Genomic DNA, 26095 nt, shown 5'->3' on the forward strand with positions numbered 1-26095 from the left:
CTCTCAAAAAAAAAATAAAGGCCCCATGAACTGATGCAAATACATGCAGCGGGATTACAAACTGAAAAAGTGCATTCCAGAAGTTCAAAAAAATAAATATATATAGAAAATTGATGCACTGACACAAGTTAGATTCAAACATTTCTATGTAAACACATTCTGAAAAAGTGCATTCCTCAATAACAATAAATAAAATGTGCATAATGCACTGACACAAGTTACACTTGTCTGTGTAAACAAACTGAAAAAGTGCATTCCATAGTAACAAAAAATTAAGTTTAAATGATTCTGGCTTATGGTTCCATTCAAATGAATACCTTTTCACTAAAGTAAATGCGTAATTATTCATAATTGCAATTAAATGAGGTTGAGTTGTTTTACCGAGAGAGAGAGAGAGAGAGAGAGAGAGAGAGAGAGAGACTCCGTCGAAGCGATGGCTATGTTTCAGGTGACTTATCAGGTTTGACGTATTGAAGCTTGTGCTACTTTTACCTCCTCGCGGAACGTGCTTGGAACATTTGTAACAAATAACAAGCGACCTGTCTTCTTCAGAAACTTTGAAAAAGTCCCACACAATCGACACCATGTTGTCTGTTTTCAAACGTAAGCACGCTGTGCTGCATTCACGGTGTGACGGAAATTCCCTGTTCCCTGTTCCCACGTTTGTTAGTCGTTCTTTTGGCTATTGTTTATGTGTAACATGTGGAAAAATTCTGTGGATATCAATTCAAGTCAGCAACTACCAAAATTATGACCGAGTTAACGAGTTATTTTCCGACATGAGGGGCTATTCTTGAATTTTCCCAGTCAGAAAGAGTTTTTCTGATTACGCCAACGTCACTTGAACGCAGCATTCACTGCAGGCCATTCAGGTCTCATAGTGGGAGTGGGGCAGACAAAATTATATATGTTATTGGGGCTATTCGTCATGATAATGGACTTATCGGAATGATGTAATAATTTCCTGTTATCGGCCCGATAACTATGGGCCGGTAATTATCGTGCACTCCTATGTGCGAGTGAATGAATGCTTGTGTGTGTGTTCACAGCCTGATTCGGGTCATAGATACTCACTGCCTTCACTGAGTTGTGCTGATAATACATAATACTCATTCACACAGCAGCTGTGACTTTGTATCTCAGTTCACTCTCCCCCACACTAAACCACTCTGCTGTCTCCCTTTACACACACTGAACACAAATGATGTACTCCACCTGAAATAACCAGTTTAAAATAGAGCGGCCCATTCACAAACACACAGGTCATATGGGCATCCATCTGGCTCACCTAAAGCAAAGAGACATAGCAAATGCATGCTATTAAATACTAAATATTAAAATTAAATATATATATTAAAGACAAAATGATATATATGAACAATATAATGAGAATCTACAGGACACAAAAAAAACATACTCAGGAAGTTAGTTACAGAACACCATCCCAACCTGAATGGGCTATAAACCAGACCCCTGTTACAAGGAACAATGTAGTAGATACAAATAAGATATCTCTTGGGGTCCATTTATTGTAATGTTTGCCTTTTTATCCCAGCAATACTTTGTAGAAGCAGCACGACCCTGTGTGAAGGCTGCTTCGATAAAGAAAAAACACCTTCTTTAAAGAATAAAGACTCAGTAGCAGTAATCAAGGTGGATTCTACCAAATCCGAGAACGACTGTGCTTACAAATATTTTCAAATTGCTTTTATTTTGAAATCACAAGTTTTATATTATATTTATATATTTATATTTAGTATTTTGTTATCTGAAGAAAACAAAAGGCCAATTCCCTGAGATCAATATTAATGAGACAACAGCATGTTTTTTCAAGGTCACAGGATGATAATGGAGAACTGGAAAATGAGTGTCTGTTCATTTGATCACACCAATTTCAGCCTTCAAGATCACTGTCATTACTGTTGGGGAGGATTCATAACTGAACTGAAAATAGTTGTTAGCAGAATGTGTATCTGAGAGTTCATATAAGCTATTTATTTCCTGGCAATGAGATAGAGAAGTGAGAAGATAGGACTTCAACAATCACTGCAATTCCAGAAGAAAAAAAAACATTTTGTTTCTCATGATAACGGGTTGATTGTCTCTGTATTGCGAGATGGGAAAGCTTGTTTTCTCCAGATAACAAGATAAATTAACTTCCGATAATTGTATGCACGGCCATTCTCGGCTGTTTATATCACAAAGTTTTGACCTGTTTGCAGAATGAATCTACCTTAATCTCTTTCTCTCTGTGGTTTTACCTCATTCCAACTTTTTCACTTTTACAACTCAGCATCTGTCCCTGTATTCCTCCTCCCTCTCCAGTGAATGGGAAGATGGATGTTTCCTCTTCCCTCTCTATTTTGATGTCGTTGTCCTTTTCACCTGAAATCTATTGTTTAGTGAGTAATGGAACCAATATTTGATTTCCAATTTGATTTCTTTTTGTTTGTTTGTTTGTCTTTGCTGGTATTGAAAGATAAACCTAGAAACTGTCAGCCTCTGTTTGCCTTTGATAAGTGAACTTTAATATCTTGAACTGCTGCATGTTCGCGGTTTTATTGGAAACAAGTTTTCACAAGACAGAGAAATTTTGTTTTGAATATATTAAAGGTTTAGTTTTACATTTTAAATTACTAAATAAGTATGACATTGTAGTTTCTCTGTGATGTTGAGTCACACATGTAAGTGAATTTGAGAGGGAGTGAGAGAGACTGGCAGTTTTATGTAAAAAAAAACAATTATGCTGTAGAGCAAAAATTAAAGTGTTTTTTTCTTTTTTGGAGGGAGGGGGCAAAAGCAATTATAGAAAAACAACAACACAGCTCATCAGATGTCATTAATCATGAAAACACAAAGAAGAGCAGTTGTTGTTTTTCATGGTTTGTGATGTATTGTAAACAGGTTTGAGTTATAATCTGAGTTTTGTGGGGTCTCTGAAATAAGCAACGTTAGGGGTGGAGATAAATCAATAATGGCCTAACGAGTGCTCTTTAACTCTAAAACCAGCTAAGTTAACTCAATATAAGATAAGTTAACAACTCGTTTTTCTTAGTTAACATAACTTACGCATTACCAAAAGAGAGCGAGAGAGACTTACACTTTCACACACACAGCCCACTAATTGAAACTATTGTATCAAGTAGAATGCAACAACCCAAAATGGTACTGTGGTATTGGAACAAAGTTTCAATTGCCTGAAATATGTCAACCCATCACTCAAAGGGAGAACACATTTCCAGCCTTTTTGTTATTGTGTTGGCCGAAGGTTTTGCGAGTTGTAAATCAAACAGAAAGCAAGTCTGTCTGGACCTTATTGGCCAACCTCAGTTTTGGACTGAACGAATGCTTTTGTGGCTGAATGGGAACAAATCTCTGCAGCCTACACTGACTCCAGTCACATTCCATTTAATGATCTTTATATGTATGTTAAATAATGACCATTTTTTATTCCTTAATCACAAAAAGGGATATTGTATACTCCGTTCTGTATATAAAATTATTCAGTCTTTCCCCTCATTCTTTCCCTCCATCAGGAAAATCAAGACCAACTACTTTATCGTGTCTCTGGCGTTTGCCGACTTGCTGGTGTCGGTCCTCGTAATGCCGTTTGGTGCCATCGAGTTGGTCCACCAGCACTGGATCTACGGCGAGACCTTCTGCCTGGTCCGGACCTCGCTGGACGTCCTGCTGACCACTGCGTCCATACTGCACCTCTGCTGCATCGCCCTGGACAGGTGAGACCTTCTGGTGTGATGGTGTAGAGATACAGCATAGCATTTTTACTCAGCATGCTGTGTTTTGTCATGTAATGCTTGTGTGAGAAGGATTTATCTGTATGGTTGTTATTGTGAAACATCAACCCTTTGGTGTGAACTTGGACTTCATTTGAAATACTCATTCTCTGAGTATGTCCACACTAAGCTGGTTAAATGTTAGTATTGCTCAAACAATGCTTTGTGATAGGAAATGGGCATTGTGTTTATTTCTGCCGTGTGGTAGGTTGCTAGATTTGTCCATATAGAGTAAAAAATATCCAAAATGTATCACCCTTAATGATAGAAATTACGATCCCATATCGAGATTGTTTTATCAAAGGTGCAAAGGTGAGAGACTTGGATTTATGTTGGCAGTATACAGTATATACTATAGATAGTGTGTATAGGTCTTGAGTGACCACAAGCTCAACAAAAATATCAAAAGGAATATTATTTTCCATAAATCGTCATTTTACATTTTGTAAGCAGACTCCTGACCTTCATCTTTCTTACCACAACATGAAGCTGGTCCAAAGCCGAAACATTAGTCAGCAAGTCGGGGCAGAGTGCAATTTGACGTCATCTCATTTAAGCAATGCCTTTCATTTTGACGGCTTTGGTATTAACCCGAGGGAGAGGACTGATAGCATGGATTGTGTGAGGATGGAGACAGGATAAATTATTTTCATTGCGTCTGCAGCCAGACTGATGGAATTCATTTCAACTCAGAAGAGGAAAAGAAAAACACACGGACTTTTACAGCACCTGACAAATATCAGCACAGCAGCAGACGTAAATGAAACAGACAATTCAAACGGCGGGAGAGCACTGTAATAGTTATTCATTCAGGCTCTCTGAAGTACATGTTGTCTTTATGGGTTTAGATAGCCAAAGTGTTTGTGTGTTAGCGGTTAACATGCTATGAGGGAGCTGTTTTTAGGATAAAACACGTAGAAAGAAGGCGACAGTCCACTAGCTAGTTTGGTGGTTTTGGAGGCTGTAGCTTCAGTGCGCTTCGACACTCGGGGACGAACTTTGAGTTCTGGAAGTCACTTGTAGTCCGTTAGCTTATTTGCAACAGTTAGCTTGGTAGCTGTTAGCTCTGTCACCATGTTGCTCATTACTTGACTCATTATCTACAGTCATTAGCTTGCTAGCAAACATTATACTGCACTTTGGGACAACTCTGTTCATCACCATGGCCACTTTAGTCAACCATTGTTAGCATCTGTTTTGTAATCTTCTACATTCCCTGCTGAAAGGAATATTATATGACTCAGATATGCTGTGGTCTCAAAGATTTAGTTTAAAGCTTTTCCCTCCTGAGAATGTGTACAATTGGCTACTCGGTAAACAAACTGCGACTTGGTTGGAAAGTTTGTTGCTTACTTATTACGGTCGGTATCTGTCGTGTTGAGGGTGAGAAAATCAGACCAGACAGGGTGAGCCTTATCAGCAGACAGCTGGATTAAACTGCACCTCAACCCGACAATGCCCAAACTGAAAGAGGTGTGAGCAAAAGTCACAGTCTTATCACTGTTTTTTCACTTCGCAAGCTGACTCGTGTTCTGTGACTTCTCAAACATGCTGCAATATTGAAAAAATGAGAGAATAAATAATGCTGAAGAAACTTTATGTGTTAGAAGTTACTGCAAGTTAGAGTTCATGAAAAATGTATTCGGCCATTAAGGATTTCTACACTGAATGTAAACGCAGGAACCTTTAAAGTAAAACAAGTGTTGTGTAACATTGTAGGGATGTTGGCACAACCCTTGCTGGATACTGAGAGAATATTGTGCTGTGATCTTCTGATTTTTTACTGTTTATCATGCAGTAATGATGTGTCCACAACAAGAAGACAGGGAACAAACTTGAGGAATGTAGGACCTCTATAACCTCTCATTTAGACACATACAGTAATAGTGCAAGCCGAATGCAGCATAGCCATGATCATTAGATATGTGGTCCGCTTAAGTGAGCTCATCACATGCATGCACATGTGTTTTTTAACGTAGTAATGAAGCAACAAACACAAGAGAATTTTCCAAATTAGACAAACCAAACATGCAAAGCTCAGCAGCAGTGAAGGAGGAAATGGTCTCCTCATTCAATTATCTGGCCGGAGGAGCTTTGTACTCTTCTATACATACAGCTGCCTCCGCATCCTGGAACTTCCATTACCAATTTATAGCGAGGCAATCACCCTTCATTACCCCCAAGCTCCCCCTGTCCCAAGTGAATCATATCACATCTCCCACAGACTGTATCTTCCTCCGCCTTTTATTGACTGCTTCTTCTGTTGTTGATTCTGATGTTTCTCTCACAAACTATATTGCAGATGCTATACCTTCCCCTGTCCGCTGTCTACTTGCTTACTAATATGTTCTAATTCTATAAAAAAGCTCTTGCTATGTTGTCCGGTATTGGATTATCTGTCCGTATTGTTGATATTCTAATTTGAGTTTACTTTTGTTTTTTTCCACTCTTTAATTTGCCAATTGTTGTAGCGTTTTCTTTTAGTCTGGTCCAGTATGCAACTTGTACAGTTTGATGTAGAAACTTGAAGCCTAGTATAAAAATAAAATAAAAATAAAATTGATATCTTTTGACCACAGTGATACACTAAATTCTGCTTTTCTTATGCTTTGAAATATGTGCTAATTTCTAGTTAAACTAAACAGTGATAGATACGTTGTGAAAATGCTTCTAAGCTATAATAAACTGTATTCAGTTTTAGAACAGGTGTAGTTAAGCAGACCAACAGCATCTGTATGTTTTACTTACTAATTACAGCTTGACAGACCCTTTGAGAAGATGTTTGTGGTCAGATTAAAAGCGTCAGACAGACTGACAGACAGAGAGCGTGGAAGTTGATCCTTATGTAAAACTCCAGGATGAGACCAAGAATTAATGGAACTGTCAGTTACAGCAAAATGTAAGAGAGAGCCTGGAGACCCATATGGTATAAAGCCCAGATTAACCGTTTCTCCCAGCGTGTGTGTGTGTGTGTGTAAAGTATGTGTGTTCTGCTGGATATTCTAAATATTAAACAAACACATAGGAACACTCAAAATCTGCGAAACAACTGAAACAAAGGCACTAAAGATTAAAACAAGCGTAGGCAGATTTAACACTGGATTTGTCTGTAATCCTCCTTCGTTACCATAACTTGGAACCAGAACTACTTCTCTGTTTAGGAATTCATCTGCCAGGGTGAGATAAAGACTATCACTGTGACACACAGACAAAGACTTATGGATTCAGAGTGCAGAGAAAATAAAGCTTGTCTTCATGCAAAAACATTTTCCGACCTCATTTAACCTGAGAGCATTTGCTGCACTCTGTGCAGTCATTCATTGTTGGCCATTGAACTTAGTATTACAGCACTGCCCTTAAAGGACCAGTGATTTGCCTGTGTTAGCCTATTTACTATAAATAGTCCATGTTCAAGTCAGCTATTGGTTTTCATTCATTTCCACATACTGATATGATACTGTATGTATAACCTCTTGAAACTTCCTTCAGTTATATGCTCCATCACCATGATAATTGTCAAAAAAAAGGTAATGTTATGTAGGCTACGTTACAGTAAACATTTATCAATCCACACCACTCAAAATCACATTCACAGACCTAAATTGATACAGTAGGTAGTTAGTTTGTTACATGATGCCTTACATGTATCTATACCACAGAGATCACTGTACTATACTGCATTATTTTTGATTGATGATCTAAATGAAGAAACTAGAGCTTAGGTAGTTTTTTCAACCCTGAGTTGTGATTGCACATCTTTCTCTCAGTTCCACCTACCAGAGGGATAGGCCAACCTCTGTGTCACTTTAGTGGGGAAACCAGGAGAAAAAAACACCATACACAAATACACAATTACTACAGCATGTAAGAACACTGTAGTATGCAACTCTGACAAGTTTCAAGAGACTGCTAATTATTTCCATACGGTACAGAAATGAATGGAATGGAAATGAAACAATGGGTGCCTGTAGGAAAAATATATCTAAACTGTGTCAGCAAAATTGCAAAGAACACATGATTTATCAACGAGGAAGCTACAATTTGGTTCTTTTCTTTTTTTTTTTAAAGTATTTTTATTGCCTTTAATTGATAGAGACAGCTGGAGGTAGACAGGAAAGGGGGACAGAGAGAGAGGGGATGACACGCAGCAAAGGGCCGCAGGTCGGACTCAAACCCTGGGCCGCTGTAGCAAGGACTAAGCCTCAGCACATGAGACGCCAGCTCTACCAACTGAGCTAACCGGGAGCCCTGCAATCTGGTTCTTTAACTGAGCCCCTCAAGGCAGAATCCCTCGGGCTGTTCATCTGTTCATGGCTCATGTTTAGGCTGTGTTTGGGTTTAAGTTCTGCCAATAGTGAAAAAGCCCTAAGAGGCAATTCTGTCCCAGAGGCTCAAGTCAGGGTAAAACACGTTAATTAGAGCCACAGTGGCGCTCCAAAGGAACAGCAGGGGTTAAGTGCCTTTTGTTAGGGCACCTTGACCATACGGGGAGAAAAACAAGCCTCGATTTCCCTGGACAATTTGAGATTTAGGGCCAGCAACATCTTTCTAAAAGTGCAAACAGTTTTGTGTCAGAAGCTGTCTGTTAACTTCTTAAGCAATCCTTGAAAGAGTACAGGCTGCTGCAATACTTAGCAGTTTAGTTTATTTTAATTGAGAGGAAATTCTTCTTAGCTGGCAGTGCATGGAATAAACACGAAAGAGTTAGACTCTCATTTCCAAAAAAAGCAGTTGCAAACGGATATATTACATTAGGTACAGCAGAAGTAGGCGAATCATCATTGACACCACAAGGAGCTGAGGAAAAAAGAATAGATTGGTTGCAAAGCAAAGCAAGAGAAAAATGGATTGGAAAAAAGTGTTTCTAAGAGGCTGGATGAATGAGGAAAGAGAGAAAACACACTCAGGGACAGAAAGACAGAACTACAGTATTGATGCTGTTTACCATTTCTTGGATGTCCTTTCTAGAAAAATTTTAATTAATAGATGAACCGCTTTATGCTCAAGTGTGTAGCCTTCCATCAGCATTCATGAAACCTTTATGGAGGTGTTGCTCAAGGATCCTTTCTGGGCTCCACTTTTGTTACAATCTTCAAATTCATTTTCCCCTCAACCACCAACATGAAAAGAGTCTTTTAGGAATGTTTTATTTTGGGGGCTCCATATGGTTCCTTGAAGTGTTTTCAATTGTTGTGTCAACGGAGTGTTACTGGCAGCCTTGAGGTTCGAGAGGCTGTATAGGGTCCAAGAGTTTGACAGGAAGTGAAAAAGAAACCTTCAAGATTCCTTCAAGTTTTAATGCTTGACCTTTTGGGAAAGCCAGAATGGAGATTTTGAACAACGAATCCTCTGCCTCCTGCATGTATACCCTCAAGATGCCCAGAAGCAAGGCAAAGAATCCCTGCTTACATCAGTGAAACAACTTCATCATCCTACTGATCAGCTGCCAGTGGGAATGTTGGAAAATGTTTTAATCTTAAGGAGGATGTAGCTTTAAAGCAGTCCAGTTAACCTTTCTTGGCCAAAGTAAGGTTAAATAGTTGAGATGGGAGTGGAATGAGAAATGTATGCTTTAAGCCTGTCACTTGTCTGCTCACCTCTGTGGTGCAGGCAGAACTGTAGTTCAAAGCCTTGGCCTTCAGACAGCTTTTGGCATTTTAAAATGTTGGCTGCTGGTGGGCTTTGGTTCTACAGGACAGGGAAAATAAAACAGCCTTTCACCAGAGGCCCGACCTTGGCTGCTGCATGTAATCTGTAGAGAAACTGCAACACATGAATACAAACTGAAAGCAGCACATGCAGAGAGACAGACAAAGGATGTATTGAAATATTTACAACATTGATCCATATGCACACACACATACAAATATAAAATATGTCTTTAAAGTGGTGGTTTTAAGGAGAGCAAGGATTCTCTTGGGTGGTTTTTTTTTTAGTTCAAGACATATTTAAGTGTTGAAGCATGAAGCTGCGCTTCTCTTTTGACATCATGAATTGGGCAAAAGATTAGAATTTGCCCCTGGACAAACTGATCAGGTTATGGTACAGACGGATCCGTTGACTGACCTCAAGTTGAAGCATCCTATTCACTTTCCATGGAGAGCATGAGATCCGGCCCCTCGGTGCATGATGGATACGCTGTGGCGAGCTGACTGACTGTTCTGAATCTGAATCTGAATCTGCATCAACGTGACTCAACTCCAACTCTATGTAAATGTCCATCCAGCACAACACAGCAGGATCATGAAACTCAGATCAAATTGTAAAACTGGGAGATGCTAATATAATATGAATCAAAGATTCTGGTTCTGTGTTGCCTATTTCTCGCTTCAAATGTTTTCAGAAGTATATTTTAGAGTACTGTTTAGCCATAATGTGTAAAAGTTTCACCATGTTGAAAGCAGCAGATCCAAAACCAAAGATCACAAAACTTTCAGTCTCATCACCTGGATGCCAGAGCGTTCAGTGGTCCGGTGCACCCACCTGCGTCCTCGCCAGAATCTGTGTGTCTGCACCATCAGTATGCAGCCAAGGTAGATCTTTTTGATAGGCTTTGGAAGGCACTGGTAAGCCATCATGCTTTGAACTAATTGTTTGTGGGTTTGTTGAATAGTATCTGAAACCCACTCCCATCACACCATCCTGACACTGGAATTTAGGGTGCTGTGTCCAATTTTTGTGACTTTGCCTCTGATAAACACACCCACAGCAGAGATTGGGCAGGGGTGTGGAGGTGGGAATGCAGGTAAGGCAAGCTTCATTCATAAGCTCTCTTTTATATTGTTCACCCTAATACTGATAGTTTTGGTGTTTAGAACCAAGTACACCATGAATGCCTTTTAGAAGAGAAAGTTTGCACTGTCATCCCCATATTTGTATCACTCATTGCATCTTAAACCTCTCTATGATAGCAGGCTTTTCGCACCACCTTTGAGCAGAGTTTGAGTTTTGTGTAGAACTCTGGAACCAAATCACTTTTGGTAAAACCAAGCGACATATGGCAAAAAACATAAGAAAATACTTCCCCTCCTAAAACATATGCTTTGTGTGTGCCATCTTTCTTGGAATACACTGACATGAAAGTGTATAATAGAGCCATGCTCTTATCTGCAAAATTTCTTATTACCACCCCACCTTGCTATTGTCACGAAAGGCTAATTTTCCCATTACATTTTATTAAATTAATGAGAGAGACAGTGTTGTTCTTCACACTAGCAAATCAATATCTTATTAATTTTAAGAGATTCATCTATTTTTCACAAACAATCAATACCACCACCAAGAGGATAATCAGATTCAGTGGGGAATGTGCTGGACTGATTCATGGCTTAACAGAAAGTGATGTCCTTACAACATCAACGGACCAAAAAGTTTCGGGGTGAAAGGCTGAAGGAAAAATCCCTTCCAAGATGTTTATGCTCTTCATGGAAGAGGAGAGGGACGGGAAGAACGGCTGTTATTGACATTTGCAGCTTCCAGCATCCTGAATAAAACAGGTTTTATGAGAAAAGAACAGGACTAGAAAATAACAAGGAACAAAAACAACATATTTCCAAATATTTTATAAATCTCTGAAAGGAAGCATCTGTTCACTGGAAGAGAAAGAGCTTGAACACAGATATAACATAAAAGAATTTAGAATAAACTGTTCTGGCATCCTTCTACCTGCATATAAATACTGTCATTGCACATATTTTACTGCTGTCAAACATTGTCACTGTGTTCAATGTGTAGAGGATATTCCCTGAACCACAACCGAATGCTGTGTCGAGGTGTTGACACAGCGTTACTGAAACACTACATGGCGTAAACATCAATGGCAGAGACAAATTGTCAGACAGCTTGTATTGGGACACACAAGGTCTGTCATGTTGGTGGTGGTGGCAGCCATCTTTTTCCTTCAGAGCAGCAAAGTGAGTATTTTAATCATTTTGACTCGGTCAGCTGTTGAGGAAACTCAGCCAGAGATCTTTTCTTGTGACTGCCAGAAACAGGCTTTTTAACACATACCGCTTTTCTAAATTAATTTATCCGTTCTTTCCTTATCGGTACCATGTCTTCTTGGGTGTATCTTGGCAAGACATTCCCGGAGGAAAAATCATTTATATTACAGGAACTTCCATACATACATGAATGTGTTCCATACACACACACTTATAGAGCAATCTGGGATTCAGTGTCCTGCTCAAGGACACCTTGACACTAGGGATGGGAATTAATGCCATTTTATTGACAACAATGTTTATCAATTCTGCTTATCGGCCTGATTCTTTATCAATTCACTTATGGATTCCTGAACAATTTTCTGTGTGATGAGGCAATTAATTAATTTAAGAATACACTAACTAATATTAACACAACACACAGTAGAAGATCGTGGGAAAACACATTTTTTAAATTTTTTTCAAAAAGGGGCCTAGACTGGTTTTCAGCATCCACACAACTGTTTTATTCTCTCTGGACACACATAATATCATAATATCAGTGTTAGTAATAACAACTTGAATTCAGGTTTCTCAGTGCGCCGTGACAGTGTGACAGTGAGCCAGCATGCACAATACCAGGACAATGAAATCAAAGCAGCTGTATTCATATTATTATCATATTATATTGAGACATATTACATTTTCCTCAGTTTTGTCTTAGCTTCTTGTAGTGTTCCTCTCAACAGACCTTGAAATAGGTCAGAGGTTAAAATATAAACACCGAAAACACTAAATTGAAAAAAAAAAAAAACAAGCTGAAAGCAGAAGAAAAAAGGCGGCTTGAAACATCACTTGAAAACAAAAAGAAACATATTTTGCCTCTGGTGTATTTCTGCTATAAAAACTTGGCTGGTAGACAACACCAGCTTGTGTTTGTGACAGAGAAAGGAAAGTAAAATAAAAGAGATAGACTCTGTGAGAAAAGAAGGGGAAATCGAGTAGAAAACAGAAAGAAAGTGAGAGAACATAAAAATAAGTGAACAGCTGCAGGATAAAGCCTTTCATTCATCCACAATGAGCTGAAGACGCTGAAAAAGGCGGAATGGAAATGAATTAAGACTAAAAATACCAGAACCGCCACAAGGAGGATGCTCCAACACAAAGGCATTCACTGAAGAGGCTAACAGACATTTAGAGACAGAAACACAGGAAAACTGATAAAGTGACAGTGGGAGAGAGGAAATTAGGTAGATAGAGCAATAAAGGGACAGATATACAAAGAGTTTGAATATAGTTTCTTGGTCTCATATTTGGAATTACTGTACTTGATTACAGATATTTATGTTGATGATTATGTTGTGTCTGATGTCAAACCAAATCATTCTTTGAATGTGTTTTGCATTTATAACCTATTGTTTGTAGGTTGGATACTGTCTCATTTCCAAGTCTCATCTTATTACAATAAATACAAAATATACACATTATAACTACCCAAAATGCGTTTTAAAATAAATGTACCACTAAAGTCAAATATCAGCTAATGTAGATTATTAGCATCAGTGAACCTATTGTAACGTCACCCATTTGTCTGTGGCGTACCATTTTGAAGCCTCGTGTCTGGCATTATGGCCTCGTATACAGATAAACAGTATGTTAACTTATGTTTCTGAAAAGATTTTAGGCGAGAAATAGGCAATGTAGTAACAGAATCTCGATTTCTTTTTTTTCATCTGACTTTTGTGCAGTGCGCTGGACTGGTTCAACCACAAGGTAGCCCTAAAGTACCTTCTTTATCATATATTTTGCTCTAAATGGGACCATAATTTACTCAATGAACAGCATGCTGTATGGAAGAATACTTCCAACTAGCGAAGGAGATCATAAACTCATTAGGAAACAACAAACTGAATCAGCAGTTTGAGTTTTTTCTGGTTGTCATCAAATAAAAGTAGATGTTTAGTTGACAGATTTTTCCCCTGAACACTTTAAAGTGTTCTACAGTTCTGCTGTGTGCACTGAGTGGGGGCAGCACAGCACAATTCTACCCCAGGGCCACATAACAAGCTAGTGCAGCCTTGGCAAAATTGCATGATTCTATATTTGAAATCATAGCACATTATTATAGATGTACAGTAGCTGTAGATATATGGATTAGTTTTTGCAAGTTTGCAGGATGAAAACTGCTGTGATTTCTCTCTGATAAAGAACTGTGATAATAAAGTAAGAGTGCGGTAAAAAAAAAGAAAGGACATAGAAAGAGCAGATGAGAGTCAGTAGGGAAAAAATATATATATATATATATATATACAATATCAGACCAATCATGTAAAGGACTCATTGAGTCAAGAAGCACATAGCATAATACTACTGTATAGAAAAGAAAGAAGAGAAATAGAGCGAAAGGTGAGTGAGTGTAAAGAGACAGGGAAGCAGAGTCATTCAGTCCAAGGAAACAGAATTCAAAGGACAAACTGAGCCTTGACCTCATTGTAACAGCCTTCAGATGTCCTCTTACATAATGAAAGCTATTTTAATTCATGGCTTCTTGCTTTGACATTAACTCTGCATTTTATTCTAGATGCCACCTCTCAAAGATATTCAAACCTGATTAAGTTCTTCTGTAAGAAAGGAAGCAGATACTGGTGACTGATGAAGATAGGGAAATGCTGATTATCCAGTGTAATTAAATATTGTAAATATATGTGTCTCTTAAGATAACATTTTGACCCAGTTTCTTGAGGCTCAGGCTGTGGATCTTATTCTTGATTGTTACCCTTTTTCCACCTAGGTAGTTTAATCTCAGACCAGTTATTTGTGTTTGGACAGCCAGAGAACTGACTCTTGCCAGATAAGTTGTCTACTTACCTACACCTTGGGCTGTGTTATGGAAGGGAATCCAGAACCAGAGTAGCATAGCTACTGATTTCTCACATAAATGTTTCGTTCATAATTTTAATGTTATATGTTATTCATATTTTTTATGTCATACTTCGCATTTCTCTTTTATTCAAACATTTGTCAGGGGTCATCGCTTTCCTCACTGATAGGAAAGGGGTCCCTTAAGGAAAAAGGTTGAGAGGATTTGGTTTGTTGTGAGGTGAAGACACTGTCCCAGCAGTAGCGTGTGAACGTGGGATACGACAACATACTTTGGATTTAGCTGTTCTCCGAAACCAGCTTCCATATAAATAATGTCTGAATAAAAATGTCAGAAATAAACAGAGAGGAATGTTTTGCAGATCAAAAGAAAACAGGGACCATTTAAAGTGCTCACGGTCAAGACACGCTGCCACTCAACCGTGCTACGTCTGCTTCTAATCTTCCCCAGGTTAATGTGTGTGAGGATGTGTGTGCGCCTTCGTGCATCTATGCATACTATTGGTTCTTTGTACGTATTTAAGCATGTGGGGGTGTGCATGCATACTGTGCTTTTGTGCATGTGTGTGTTTGTGTGTATGGACATTGGTATCCAGACAATGTAAGAATTCATACTTGTGTTGGAGAACCGGGGGGGTTGTGTCATTCAGACCTCCACATCCACACTTAAAGAATCCATTTGCAACCTTTCAGCGCAACTATTTTGGCAGTTCAAACAGAAAGGGCCTCTTGACCTTTTTTAATGCCAACCGCACATGCAGACCACACACAGTATACACAGCCACTCCAAATTACTAATGGCTGTGAAATGCCACGCACCGTAAGTAGGTAATGAGGTAGGACCATAGCAGAGGAGGCTGCAAAATATCAACAGTGACTGACGATGGGATGAACTGGATTAGCTTTAATACTGCTGCAGCAGAGCACAGCGTTCAGACAACCTTTTGAGGATAAGCAAAGGTTATAAAAATGTGGAAATTCAGCTGCTTTGGGGAATATGAATGTGAGTCAGACAATCATAGGACAGCTGCAACAACAGTTATTATATTATTATCTATAATGGATCTAAGCATCACTCTTATGATTAACCAAGTATTAGGGTTGAGCGATTGGACAAATATTTTTGTTATTGGCAAGTTGCCAAAAAACAAGTGAGAGGGAAAGCAGCTGTAGAGTTGGTGTATCATCTAACTGCTGTGAATTAAAGGTTTATTTCGACTAGTTTGACGACAGAGAATACACTTACAAGGTGATTTGCAGAGGCTCCAAACAAGACTCTTCTTCGAGGGAAGATGAGGACACAGTAGGGAGGGACAGCCTGAGACAGGACAGTGACATGCCAGGGAAAAAAAGCATGAAGCGGGTAGAGGAGCGAGGGAGGTCAGGCATCAGAGAGGCAGCGACAGCGTGTGGAACCAGAATATTTTCATATCTAACTCTGTTAGATGGTTAGACAGGAGAGTTGGTGATTGTTGCAACAGTGGAAATAGTAATAAAGTCAGTTTGGTGAGTTTTATTTTGTTTCTGTTCGGTTTTATTGACGTGTGTTATAAGATTGTTGAACTAGGTCTTAGTTCGATATAAGAGAGAAACTGAATTCAGAAGGATTATTGTTGTATTTTCTGTTCAATGCAGAATGCAGTTTCCTTTTCTTCTTGACATTTTATGAATGTATTTTCTTTATTAAAGGTGTTAGAGCTTGTTGCACGTAGCGAACTCAACGCTCATCTCCCAGCTATAACTACTGGGGCAGTGATTACGGCTGGCACAGCACACACACACACAGGCAAATATATCGACAATCAATTGTTGGACTGATGGTGGCCAGTTGTAAAATGTCATAACATATCAACAACCCTATCAAGTGTCTGGAGAGCATGCAGCCTATTTTTAAAAGCCACATTAATTGACTTTTGGGAAACAGAACTAAGAAACACAATGAAACAAACAGCTCTGACATATTAAAGCTGTTATTACTGACATGAAAGCAAACCTATTTACTCATCCAATACACAGAGTAACATTAGCATTATTTGGAACTGTGTTTGTGTCCACCTGATGATTACATGCAATATTCACTCTCCTTTTGGCTCTGATTTGGTCTCCACCAACTCCGGAGAAAAATATCTGGCTATTTAACTGCTAGATGTGCCACTTGACTCAAGCACTTCCAAAAATGACGGAGGAATACCTACAGTGTTAGATATTTTGAAGCGGAGGGCCACTGACCACTGACAGAATTTGGGTATGACTGGGTTGGGTTGATGAATGTGCTGAGACTGAGCTACACAGTTAATGTTCTTTAACATTAAAACAGTGACACAAAGATGTGCAAAACCAATATATAATGGTTTAATAGGCAAAGGCAAGTTTTATACACAAAGGCAATTCAGAGAGTTTTACATAATGCTTTAAAACGTTAAAAACAATTCCAATTGAAATGCTAGAAACATTTTCATAAAATAAATAAAAAAGTTATAGTAGTCTAATTTTCTTTTAAAATTGCAATAAAGAAGTAATAAACGCTGTGACATACACATATTTGCCACAATCAGAAAAAACAGCAAATCAAAAACACACTGCAGAACAACATGGGTGCACACACGCTGCACATGAGCAAACACACACAGAAGCACACTAGTACATACACACACACAGAAACAAAGGTAGACACAGTTAGAGGCTAATGGAGGTCTGAGTGGCTTGGTTGGTCGACTTCATCTGTTTCCTGTCATACTTGAATGGATCTGAATGCTCAGTGTCTACACACACACACACACACACACACACACACAGACACACACACACACACACACACACAGACACACACACACACACACACACACACACACACACACAGTCATTGACCAGGCCAGGTAAAATTGCAGATGTAGAGGATTTGTTACAGTAAGCAATTCAGCATCTGTCATTTTAGCTTTTCAATAAGGGGATTAATCTCTCTCTCTTTCTCTCTCTCTCTCTCTCCTCTCTCCCTCTCTCTCTCTCTCTCTCTCTCACTCTCTTATTACTCTTCCTTTTTCTGTTTCCTGCCATCCTTTCTGGAACTACTTCTTTCTTCTCCCTTTTTCTTCCGTTTCATCTTCCTCTTTCCCCCTCACCTCCTTTTCTCTATTATATTTCCTTTCCCTCTACTCCTTATCAATCCTTTTCTCTCTGCTTGCCCTTCTCCCTCTCCCTGCGCTCATTCACAGTATTTCTCTGTCATCCGTGCGATTCCATTCATGCTGTTCAGCACCAGTGTCGCTTTAGCGATATCACTGCCCGACAGCATGCTGGGATTTCCTGCTGTAGTGTTTGATATCATGGTCGCACACACACACACACAGAAATACACACATTCACGCATGCTGGTGTATTGTGTGTTTGGTATAATGAGTAAGGCTTAAATTATGTGAGACAGACGTAGATACAAAGAGAAATATTAATTAAAAGGTGCTTGTTTAGTTTCTTCTGACTGGAAACGAGCAAAATCTTTTTTGTTTGTTTCATGTATGTGAAAAGACAAGCGTCCAAGCTGCTTAATTTTTTGGAATCAAAGAGAGAAAGACAGCAAGCATGGCCAAAAACATAGAGAGTGTGTTAAGAAAATGGAAGAAATGGACAAAAGAAGAGACAGATCTGGGTCAGAGTGAGTGGAAGATCTGTGTTTTGAGTATCAAACCCTCACAACAGTCACACTAAAAAGTGTGCAGTTTGTACACCACAGACGCTACAGAGTGTATCTATAGGCAGCTTCTCCATCAGCCTCTTGTAGGTCTAATAACTGTCATGGAGGTGATGGGACGCTGCAGTCGACAAACTGACAGCAATGCAGCAGCCAAGGCCAACTAACAATTTACTGACTAACAGTCCTGTGAAGAGGAAATTAGTATGTTGCCAAAGAGGGACTGTGATATTCCCATGACCGTTATTTACCTCTTGTCATCCTTGAAATGCTTATTTAAGAAAAAAAAGGAATGAAAGATAGTGAAAGAGGAGGTTAAAGGAGAAGACTGAAGAAAGAAGGAGAAAAGCTGAGATGATTACGACAGTGAGAGATGATGGCACAGGAGAGAGGGATTGAGAGAAAGCGAGAGAAGAGAAAGAGAAGAAGAGAATGTGAGAGATTTTTGAAAATATTCTAGTGCTTAATTATTGACGGTTAGCATATTTTTGCAAATGCACTGGCAGCAAACACTCTCTTGTCTCGCCAAAGAGGCTAATTTAAAATGGAAGAGAGACAAAAAGTGATAGTAGAAAACGCCAGAAATAAACAAGTGTGTCCCATTGGGGAATTACTCCTCTTTTGTGGCCCTTATTGTTGGCTTGTTAGTGATGTAGGTATTAAAATCTCTAATATTGTTCACTTACTGCAATTTTGTAAGAAAAATGTCAAAAGGAAATCAACAAAACAACAGAGAATTAAAGGGAATGGGCAACCCAGAGGTGAACAAAAACGTCTTTTTGAGAGGGGCTTACCTTTTCTTTTATGTCGAACTTTTTTAATTCAATAACTTTTATACCAATTTTTTTCCACACCAAGTGTGAACCTCCCTTGACGTCCTCTATTGGTTTGTGAAGTACTCGAGTTCGGCATTAAGGCCATCGCTGAGGCGCCCTGGTAGGTCACATAGTAGAGCTGGCGTCCTACGTACCAAGGCTTCAATCCTTGCTGCAGCGGCCTGGTTTCGATTCGGCCCTTTGGGTCATTGCTGCGTGTCATCCCCTCTCTCTCCATCCCTTTCCTGTCACTCCTCAGCTATCAATATTGATTAAAAACCCCTATGTTGTTTTTACCAGCAGCGGTGTCGTACTGTGAGTCCAGCTGTGCTCACTGACTGCGCTTGGTTTGCCTTGTCCGTAGCAGGAAACAATGGCAGCTCGCCTGTTCACACACTGAAAAATATGTTTCTAAAAAAATTTAAGAGAAACAGGCGACACAGCAACAGCATTTTGATTCATATCTGATCAGTCAGCCTAGTTTGACAGTTACTCACTGAGTAGGACCTGTCAATCACAAGGTAGCACACCCTCAAGCATACACTGCTTTATTGTCTGCTTTACTCTAAATGGGACCATCATTTACTAAATGAACATCATGCTGTATGGAAGAAGACTGACACTAAGGACTGAGACCATAAACCCATTAGGAAACTGTTTACTGAAAAAAAAATCAAGTAAGACGTTTTGGAGCTGAATGCAAGCACAGGTCTTTTTGCTACTAAAGGAGGTGCCCCCTGCTGGCCATGTGAAAGAATTCAGGTTTAAATAATGTACGGTTGGCCTCACTTCTAACTATTTACTGTCAGTGGTCTACATATAGCTATTATCTGTTGCCACCCCCTTGGTGTATGGATGAGTTGATCGCTCAGCTCATTTCTATTGTTTGTCTGCAGGTACTACGCTATCTGCTGCCAGCCTCTGGTCTACCGGAACAAAATGACCCCCATGCGCGTGGCTCTGATGATTGGCGGCTGCTGGGTTATTCCCACCTTCATCTCTTTCCTGCCCATCATGCAGGGGTGGAACAGCATCGGCATCGACCACCTGGTGAGCCCTGTAGTGTGTGTGATTGTGTTTGTGTGTGTGTGTGTGTGTGTGTGTGTATACACCAGGGGAAATTCACTGAGGACCCTGTGCTATGAAAATATATCCAGTGGATTTACAAGTTTATGATGGTTATGCACTGCTGTTAAACGAAAATGTGGTTGCCTTGTAGGGTAGAGAAAAAATAGCCCAAAAATGTAAAATTGTAACATGTTTTACATAAACAATACATCAATTTTAAAAATGACTAAGAAACAAATTGTAGTCCTTGGGATTCCTGTTTACAAGAAGGAGGAAATGCTTCATGTGTCGCTATGGAAACAACATAAACATGTCAGACACATAAGGCCACTGACAGCCCAGACATGGAGTCAAGCTGTTCCTTTATTTCAGTCAGTATGTAAAGTATTTAGGGGTTGAGTCAGTATTATAAGTGTCTTGTTTGTGCAGTGGGGTTTGTTTAAATGATGCAAACTAGAATACAGAAGAAGAGATGAGGCGGAATCCTGGTGTTGAAACTCAGAAATCACAGAGAGTGCAAATGGAATCAATTTGAAGGTATTAGATGTTTCTTCAACCTGGGGTCAGGATAAATGTTTCACTCAAGGTCCCCTGCTTAGTATTTCAGCCACATCTCATGGGCTTCCTCAGTGGATACAGAGTCCAGTGAGAAAGGTGCAAAAAAAAGTAGTCATTTAATTTTTTGCTGGACTTTTTCTCAAAATTAAGTTTTCAACTCAGTCCTCTAAAAATCCTTCAAATCAAAGTAGGAAAAATCAATCTTTAGTTGAAGTAAAAGCCTTTAAGTGGTAAGACATACTGATTTGTTTCAAGGGGTCACAAACCATAAAAGTTAGGGACGACTGAATTATGGCAAAGACACATGTAAGTTGATGGCGAGTCAAAGGATCCTTTTTTTTTTTTATGGAGTGCAGGAGACGTGTGATGCCAGCAGGCTCACAAAACTCAGATGAAACTGTCAAACTAGGCAATGCTGATCAAAAACATGTCAATATTCTGTTATTGCATTACCTATTTTTCACCTCAAATGTTTCTTAGATACATATTTTAGTGTTCTGTTTATCTGCAATATGTGTACATTTCTGAGCTGGCTGCATGTTGAAAGCACCAGATCCAAAACCAAGCACCACCCAACTAGCAGTTTGTTCAGAGTATTCAGTAGTCCGCATCCATGCTGCGTGATGATGCGTCCTTGCTGGATTCTGTGTGTCTGAACCATTAGAAATCTCCTCCCCAAGATCATGTTGAATACATAAAGCTTATATTAGATCATACAGAATAACAGGTAGAATGAGCTGGAAGAGGTCCAAAGGTCCTTATCATTGGATCTAAGGGGGCTCTAGAGACCTTGCATTAGTCAACCTTTAAACTCTAATATCAAGCTATACACTCTGTTTTTTGTCTGGGGTTTTCTATTCCCGTTGAGAAATTTGAGCAATCATGTATTTTTTTTCGTCAGGAAATATTGCTAAAGTCAAACATATTTTAATCTTTTGAAAGTGCTGAGGAATCCAAGACTAAATTACTATAATTCATTATCTTGGCTGAGACAAGAGCTGTTGCAGATGGTTCAAACATGCTGCAGTCCGTCCAATAACAAAGACAAAGCACAGGGAACAAATTACACCAGTGTTGGCCTCTCTCCATCAACAGACAGTAGACTGTAGAGCTTAATCTAAAATTTTAATTACCTATCAGGCGCAACATGATGAGTCCTCTGAGTACGTTTCTGAATCATTTTGTCCATTTAATAACTTTAATTCTCTTAAAATGAAGGGAGTCATATTTGCCTCTAAACGTTGCTGTTAATTTCAGTTGCAACAACACTGTTAGATGGCACTAAATCCTACACACTGGTCCTTTAAATTCCCAAAACCCATTAATATATACAGTATGCAGTAGGTGGGAACAAATGTGACATAACCGACCATTTCAAAGTCTGAATGTACATTTTTGTACAAATTTATGAATGAAAAGTTAGAAAAGTCTGCGTGAAAACAACAGAGCAATGTATATCAGAAAGAGGAGGAGAGAGACAGGAAGACAGATGTGCAGACAAAGACAGAGGAAAGAGAGAGAGACTCCCCAGCCATTATTAACCTCACTCTCCCCTGTTTGCCTTTATGTGAACGCCAGTGAAAGTTACTTCCGAGTTGTAGGATTGGCTGCCTCATTTTTGGCAGCGTTGGCAGTGACACACTCACACACACACACACACACACACACACACACACACACACACACACACACACACACACACACACATCTATGCCTACCTCTCTTTCAACCACACACACACACAGCAGTCTAAAGTTAGCACCATGCAGCAGCGTCTCTCTTTGGGTCTAATTAGAGCTGATGAATATTCTGAGTAGCCAGTCAGTTCTGGCACAAAGCACAGCTCCAAAACTCAACAAAACAACCAGAATTCAGGAGTCAGCAGAGACGCACAAGTCACTGTCTATATTTACTACTTCCTACTGTTTTCATTGCCTTGTGGAATACGCAGCTCTGATTGGTCAGATCATTCAAGTCAAGTAGTCTGTTGGTGTTTACATTTTGTATTTAGAAATGGGCACTGTGATGATTTGTACCAGATTTTGTAACTAAGTACTCAAGTACTGTACTTAAGTACCATTTTGAGGTACTAACTTTAGTATTTCCATTTTCTTTCTACTACTTCATTACAAAAGTACAGCGTTTACAGAAATGTAAATACTGTACTTTTTACTCCACTACATTTACCTGATAACTTTATTCACTACTTTGCAGATTCAGATTAATGATATGCAATATAAACGACAAACTGTTATTATCAGTTAAGAGACTTCAGGGGGGACATTCACATCCATCAGTTTAAAATAATCTTAAAATGAGCACCTTTACCAGCTGCAACATTAAAGTGATGAACACATTAATCATGCATCAATACTTATAATCCAATAATATGATAAACATTATTCTGAATGGATAATTCTGCATAATGAGTTCATTCAGTATATACTTTTGTATTTTAGAAGCAAAACATCTGCGTACTTCTTCCACCACAGGAGATTTAGCCAAACTGCATATAAAGTGGTGTCTCTCCCTCTAAAATCTCTTGTTGTGTTAGATCTGCAATTTGGATATTGCACTTGGCCATATTGTGATTTATATAATATTTCAATGAATTGTGCAGCCCTAGTCTTAACTGAATTTAGAAACCACAATATAAAATTAGATATCTGTTGAAAGATCAACTGCGTTAACTGAATGTTTTTTATACTGTAGCCATGGCTACAGTTCTGATATTATCCAGCCACAGTGTTTGCAAAGCTGCCAATATGACAGCCCATTTCTCATTTTAGCAGAAGCATATTTTTAAGCTTGTCGTAAGATTTAATATTTTGATATGCTATTTCAGTATCTTAAGATCAACCCCAGTAGTGAGTTTATTTGTATTCAGCAGATGAACGCACAGAATATGGTTTGACCTGGGCCTTCTTTTACAAAATGATTACATCATGCTGGCAGGCTCATTAATTAGCAATCAGTTGACTTTAATAAGCTCCAACGATGTTAGAATTTACCACCTGTAGCATGTACTGACTGTGGAGCTTCAAAGAGGTTTGGAACGACATTCATATAATGTTCCAGAGATGATTTGCAAAACTTGTTCAGTGAAGGCAATATTTCCCACAGCTCAAAAGATTAAGGGAGAATCAGTGACAAGAACAGCCTCCAGGGTGCCCTTTGGCAAGACTTATTTAGTATAAATCCATATCTCACAGTAAAGACCTGTAATCACTCTGAGCTCTGTAAGTGCACAGGAAGCACTAATAAAAAAAATGTATGTATCTATTTTGCCCTAGTTTTACATGTTATCACTTTACTCTCATCATTCTGTGCATTCATGCAGCAGGGCAGGTAACCTCAATGTCAGGCTGAACACTTCAACATGTCAGCCCATTCATAAAAACATCTTTAGTTTTACACACGAGGGAGCCTGGCCTTGCAGGGATATGGATTGATCTCTGTATTATTCAACTCTTCGCCCTGAGCCGTGGTTTCCCACAGAGATGACATGATAGCAGAGGGAAAAAAATGGGATAGGACTTGATTAATGGTGACGTGCAGAGCCTCCCGCTCCCTCAGGAGCCGTGTTCTCCTTTTACTACGGATTCTGAGATGAGGAGAGTGTGGAATTTTAAGTGAGTTGTTATGAAGTCTGGAGGCTTTTCATGGCTTCTTAGGGCAGATCTAGCCATCATCTCAACGTATGTGCTTACTTGGGGATTTATTTCTACAAATTGCGTATTCTTAAAATTCCACCTTTTACTTAAATTGATATGCGGGCCAGTGTGTGTGTATGTGAATGTGATTGAATTGAGTCATTTGTGCATCACTGTATTACTAATCTATTTCAGGGCAGTTGGACTTTAATTCTAATTTTATCAAAGCGTGAAATAACACATTTTATTCATCCACTTTTTTCAGCCAAGAACAGGATAATGATGCTACACGAGGCAGAATATATTATTACAGTACTCAGATTACTTTTGGTGGCAGTTGGTTTTCACTCTTTAGAATAAGTTCAAATCACATTTCAGACACAGACACCTTCTGGGCGGCACCGGGAAAAAAAAAAATCTGTTACTATTAACACCAAATATGTAAATATATGAAAACGAGAGAAGAGAAATGTTAATAATCAAGTGTATTCTATAAAACAACAGAACAATGAAGAGAAAATGGAAAAGAAAAAAATGAAGATTGAGAGATTTGTGAGCTTCAAAAATGTGTCCTCTGCTCAGCATATTTAAAAAATAATAATAATGAATTAATTGTAATCTTTCTAAATTATCCCCATTTTTACTAAATGTAACTGTAATCTAAAGTTAAAAGCATTCAGCTCAAAGAACAACTCAGGCCGATGAAGTTAGCCTCAACTGACTGACTCACTAAGCCGGATAAAGCAGAGTTTAGCCTGACCAAGTATGAGATGTCCTAAAATGGCCACCGTACAGAGGCTAAATCCTTTTGGTAACAACGAGGCCTTTCCTCTGGCACTGCCTTAAGACCAACCTTTACTGTAGCGTTGATTGGTAAGGATATGAGCACTGCACAGTCCTTCACACACACATCCATTCAATAGCTTTGTTTTCTGGCCTCACAGGGCCAATAAGTGGTTGTAGAGCTTATAGTCATACTTTTTCTAATAAATGTGTGTTTTATTATGGTTGGGTTGAACATAACCTCAAAAACCTACAACAGGCTACTGACATAGAAGCTTCATTGCTGCTGTTTTTACATATGATCCTGCACTAGAGGAACTTGAGGTCTAACTGCCTCTGATTTGACTTGTTTTGCCAGATTGAGGAGAGGCGCCACAGCGAGGGCAGCAACTCCACGTCCTGTGTCTTCATGGTCAACAAGCCATACGCCCTCACCTGCTCAGTGGTGGCCTTCTACATCCCTCTAGTCCTCATGGTGCTGGCCTACCAGAGGATCTACGTCACGGCCCGTGCACACGCCCTGCAGATCAGCATGCTGCAGCGGGCAGGGGGAGCCGGTGCATCGGACTCTGCTGACCATCAACGCAACCATCGTATGCGAACAGAAACTAAGGCAGCAAAGACTCTGTGCATCATTATGGGGTGTTTCTGCCTCTGCTGGGCGCCGTTCTTCGTTACCAATGTGGTGGACCCCTTTATAGACTACACAGTGCCCGACAAGCTGTGGGTGGCCTGCCTGTGGCTGGGCTACATCAACTCCATGCTGAACCCTATCCTCTATGCCTTCCTCAACAAGTCCTTCCGCCGTGCCTTCCTCATCATCCTGTGCTGCGGGAGGAAGAGGTACCGCAGGCCGTCCATCCTGGGGTCCGGCGCTCCCTGCACAGCCACGCAGATCAACGGCTCCACACATGTACTCAAGTAAGTTCTCCAAGTC

The 26095-nt window shown here is 39.5% G+C and overlaps 1 protein-coding gene across 5 annotated transcripts in view; it reads left to right on the plus strand.

Moving 5' to 3' along the window:
* Nucleotides 1-26095, plus strand: part of htr4 (5-hydroxytryptamine receptor 4) — a 196291-nt gene that overhangs the window by 106578 nt on the left and 63618 nt on the right. For all 5 annotated transcript variants that reach the window (XM_051420059.1, XM_051420062.1, XM_051420061.1 and 2 more), the window contains 3 exons: nucleotides 3537-3737; nucleotides 19993-20146; nucleotides 25517-26079. In XM_051420059.1, coding sequence (XP_051276019.1) covers nucleotides 3537-3737; nucleotides 19993-20146; nucleotides 25517-26079 — 918 coding nt within the window. The remainder of the gene's footprint in view (nucleotides 1-3536; nucleotides 3738-19992; nucleotides 20147-25516; nucleotides 26080-26095) is intronic.

Source organism: Dicentrarchus labrax, unplaced genomic scaffold (assembly GCF_905237075.1).
Source record: "Dicentrarchus labrax unplaced genomic scaffold, dlabrax2021, whole genome shotgun sequence".
Lineage (NCBI taxonomy): Eukaryota > Metazoa > Chordata > Actinopteri > Moronidae > Dicentrarchus > Dicentrarchus labrax.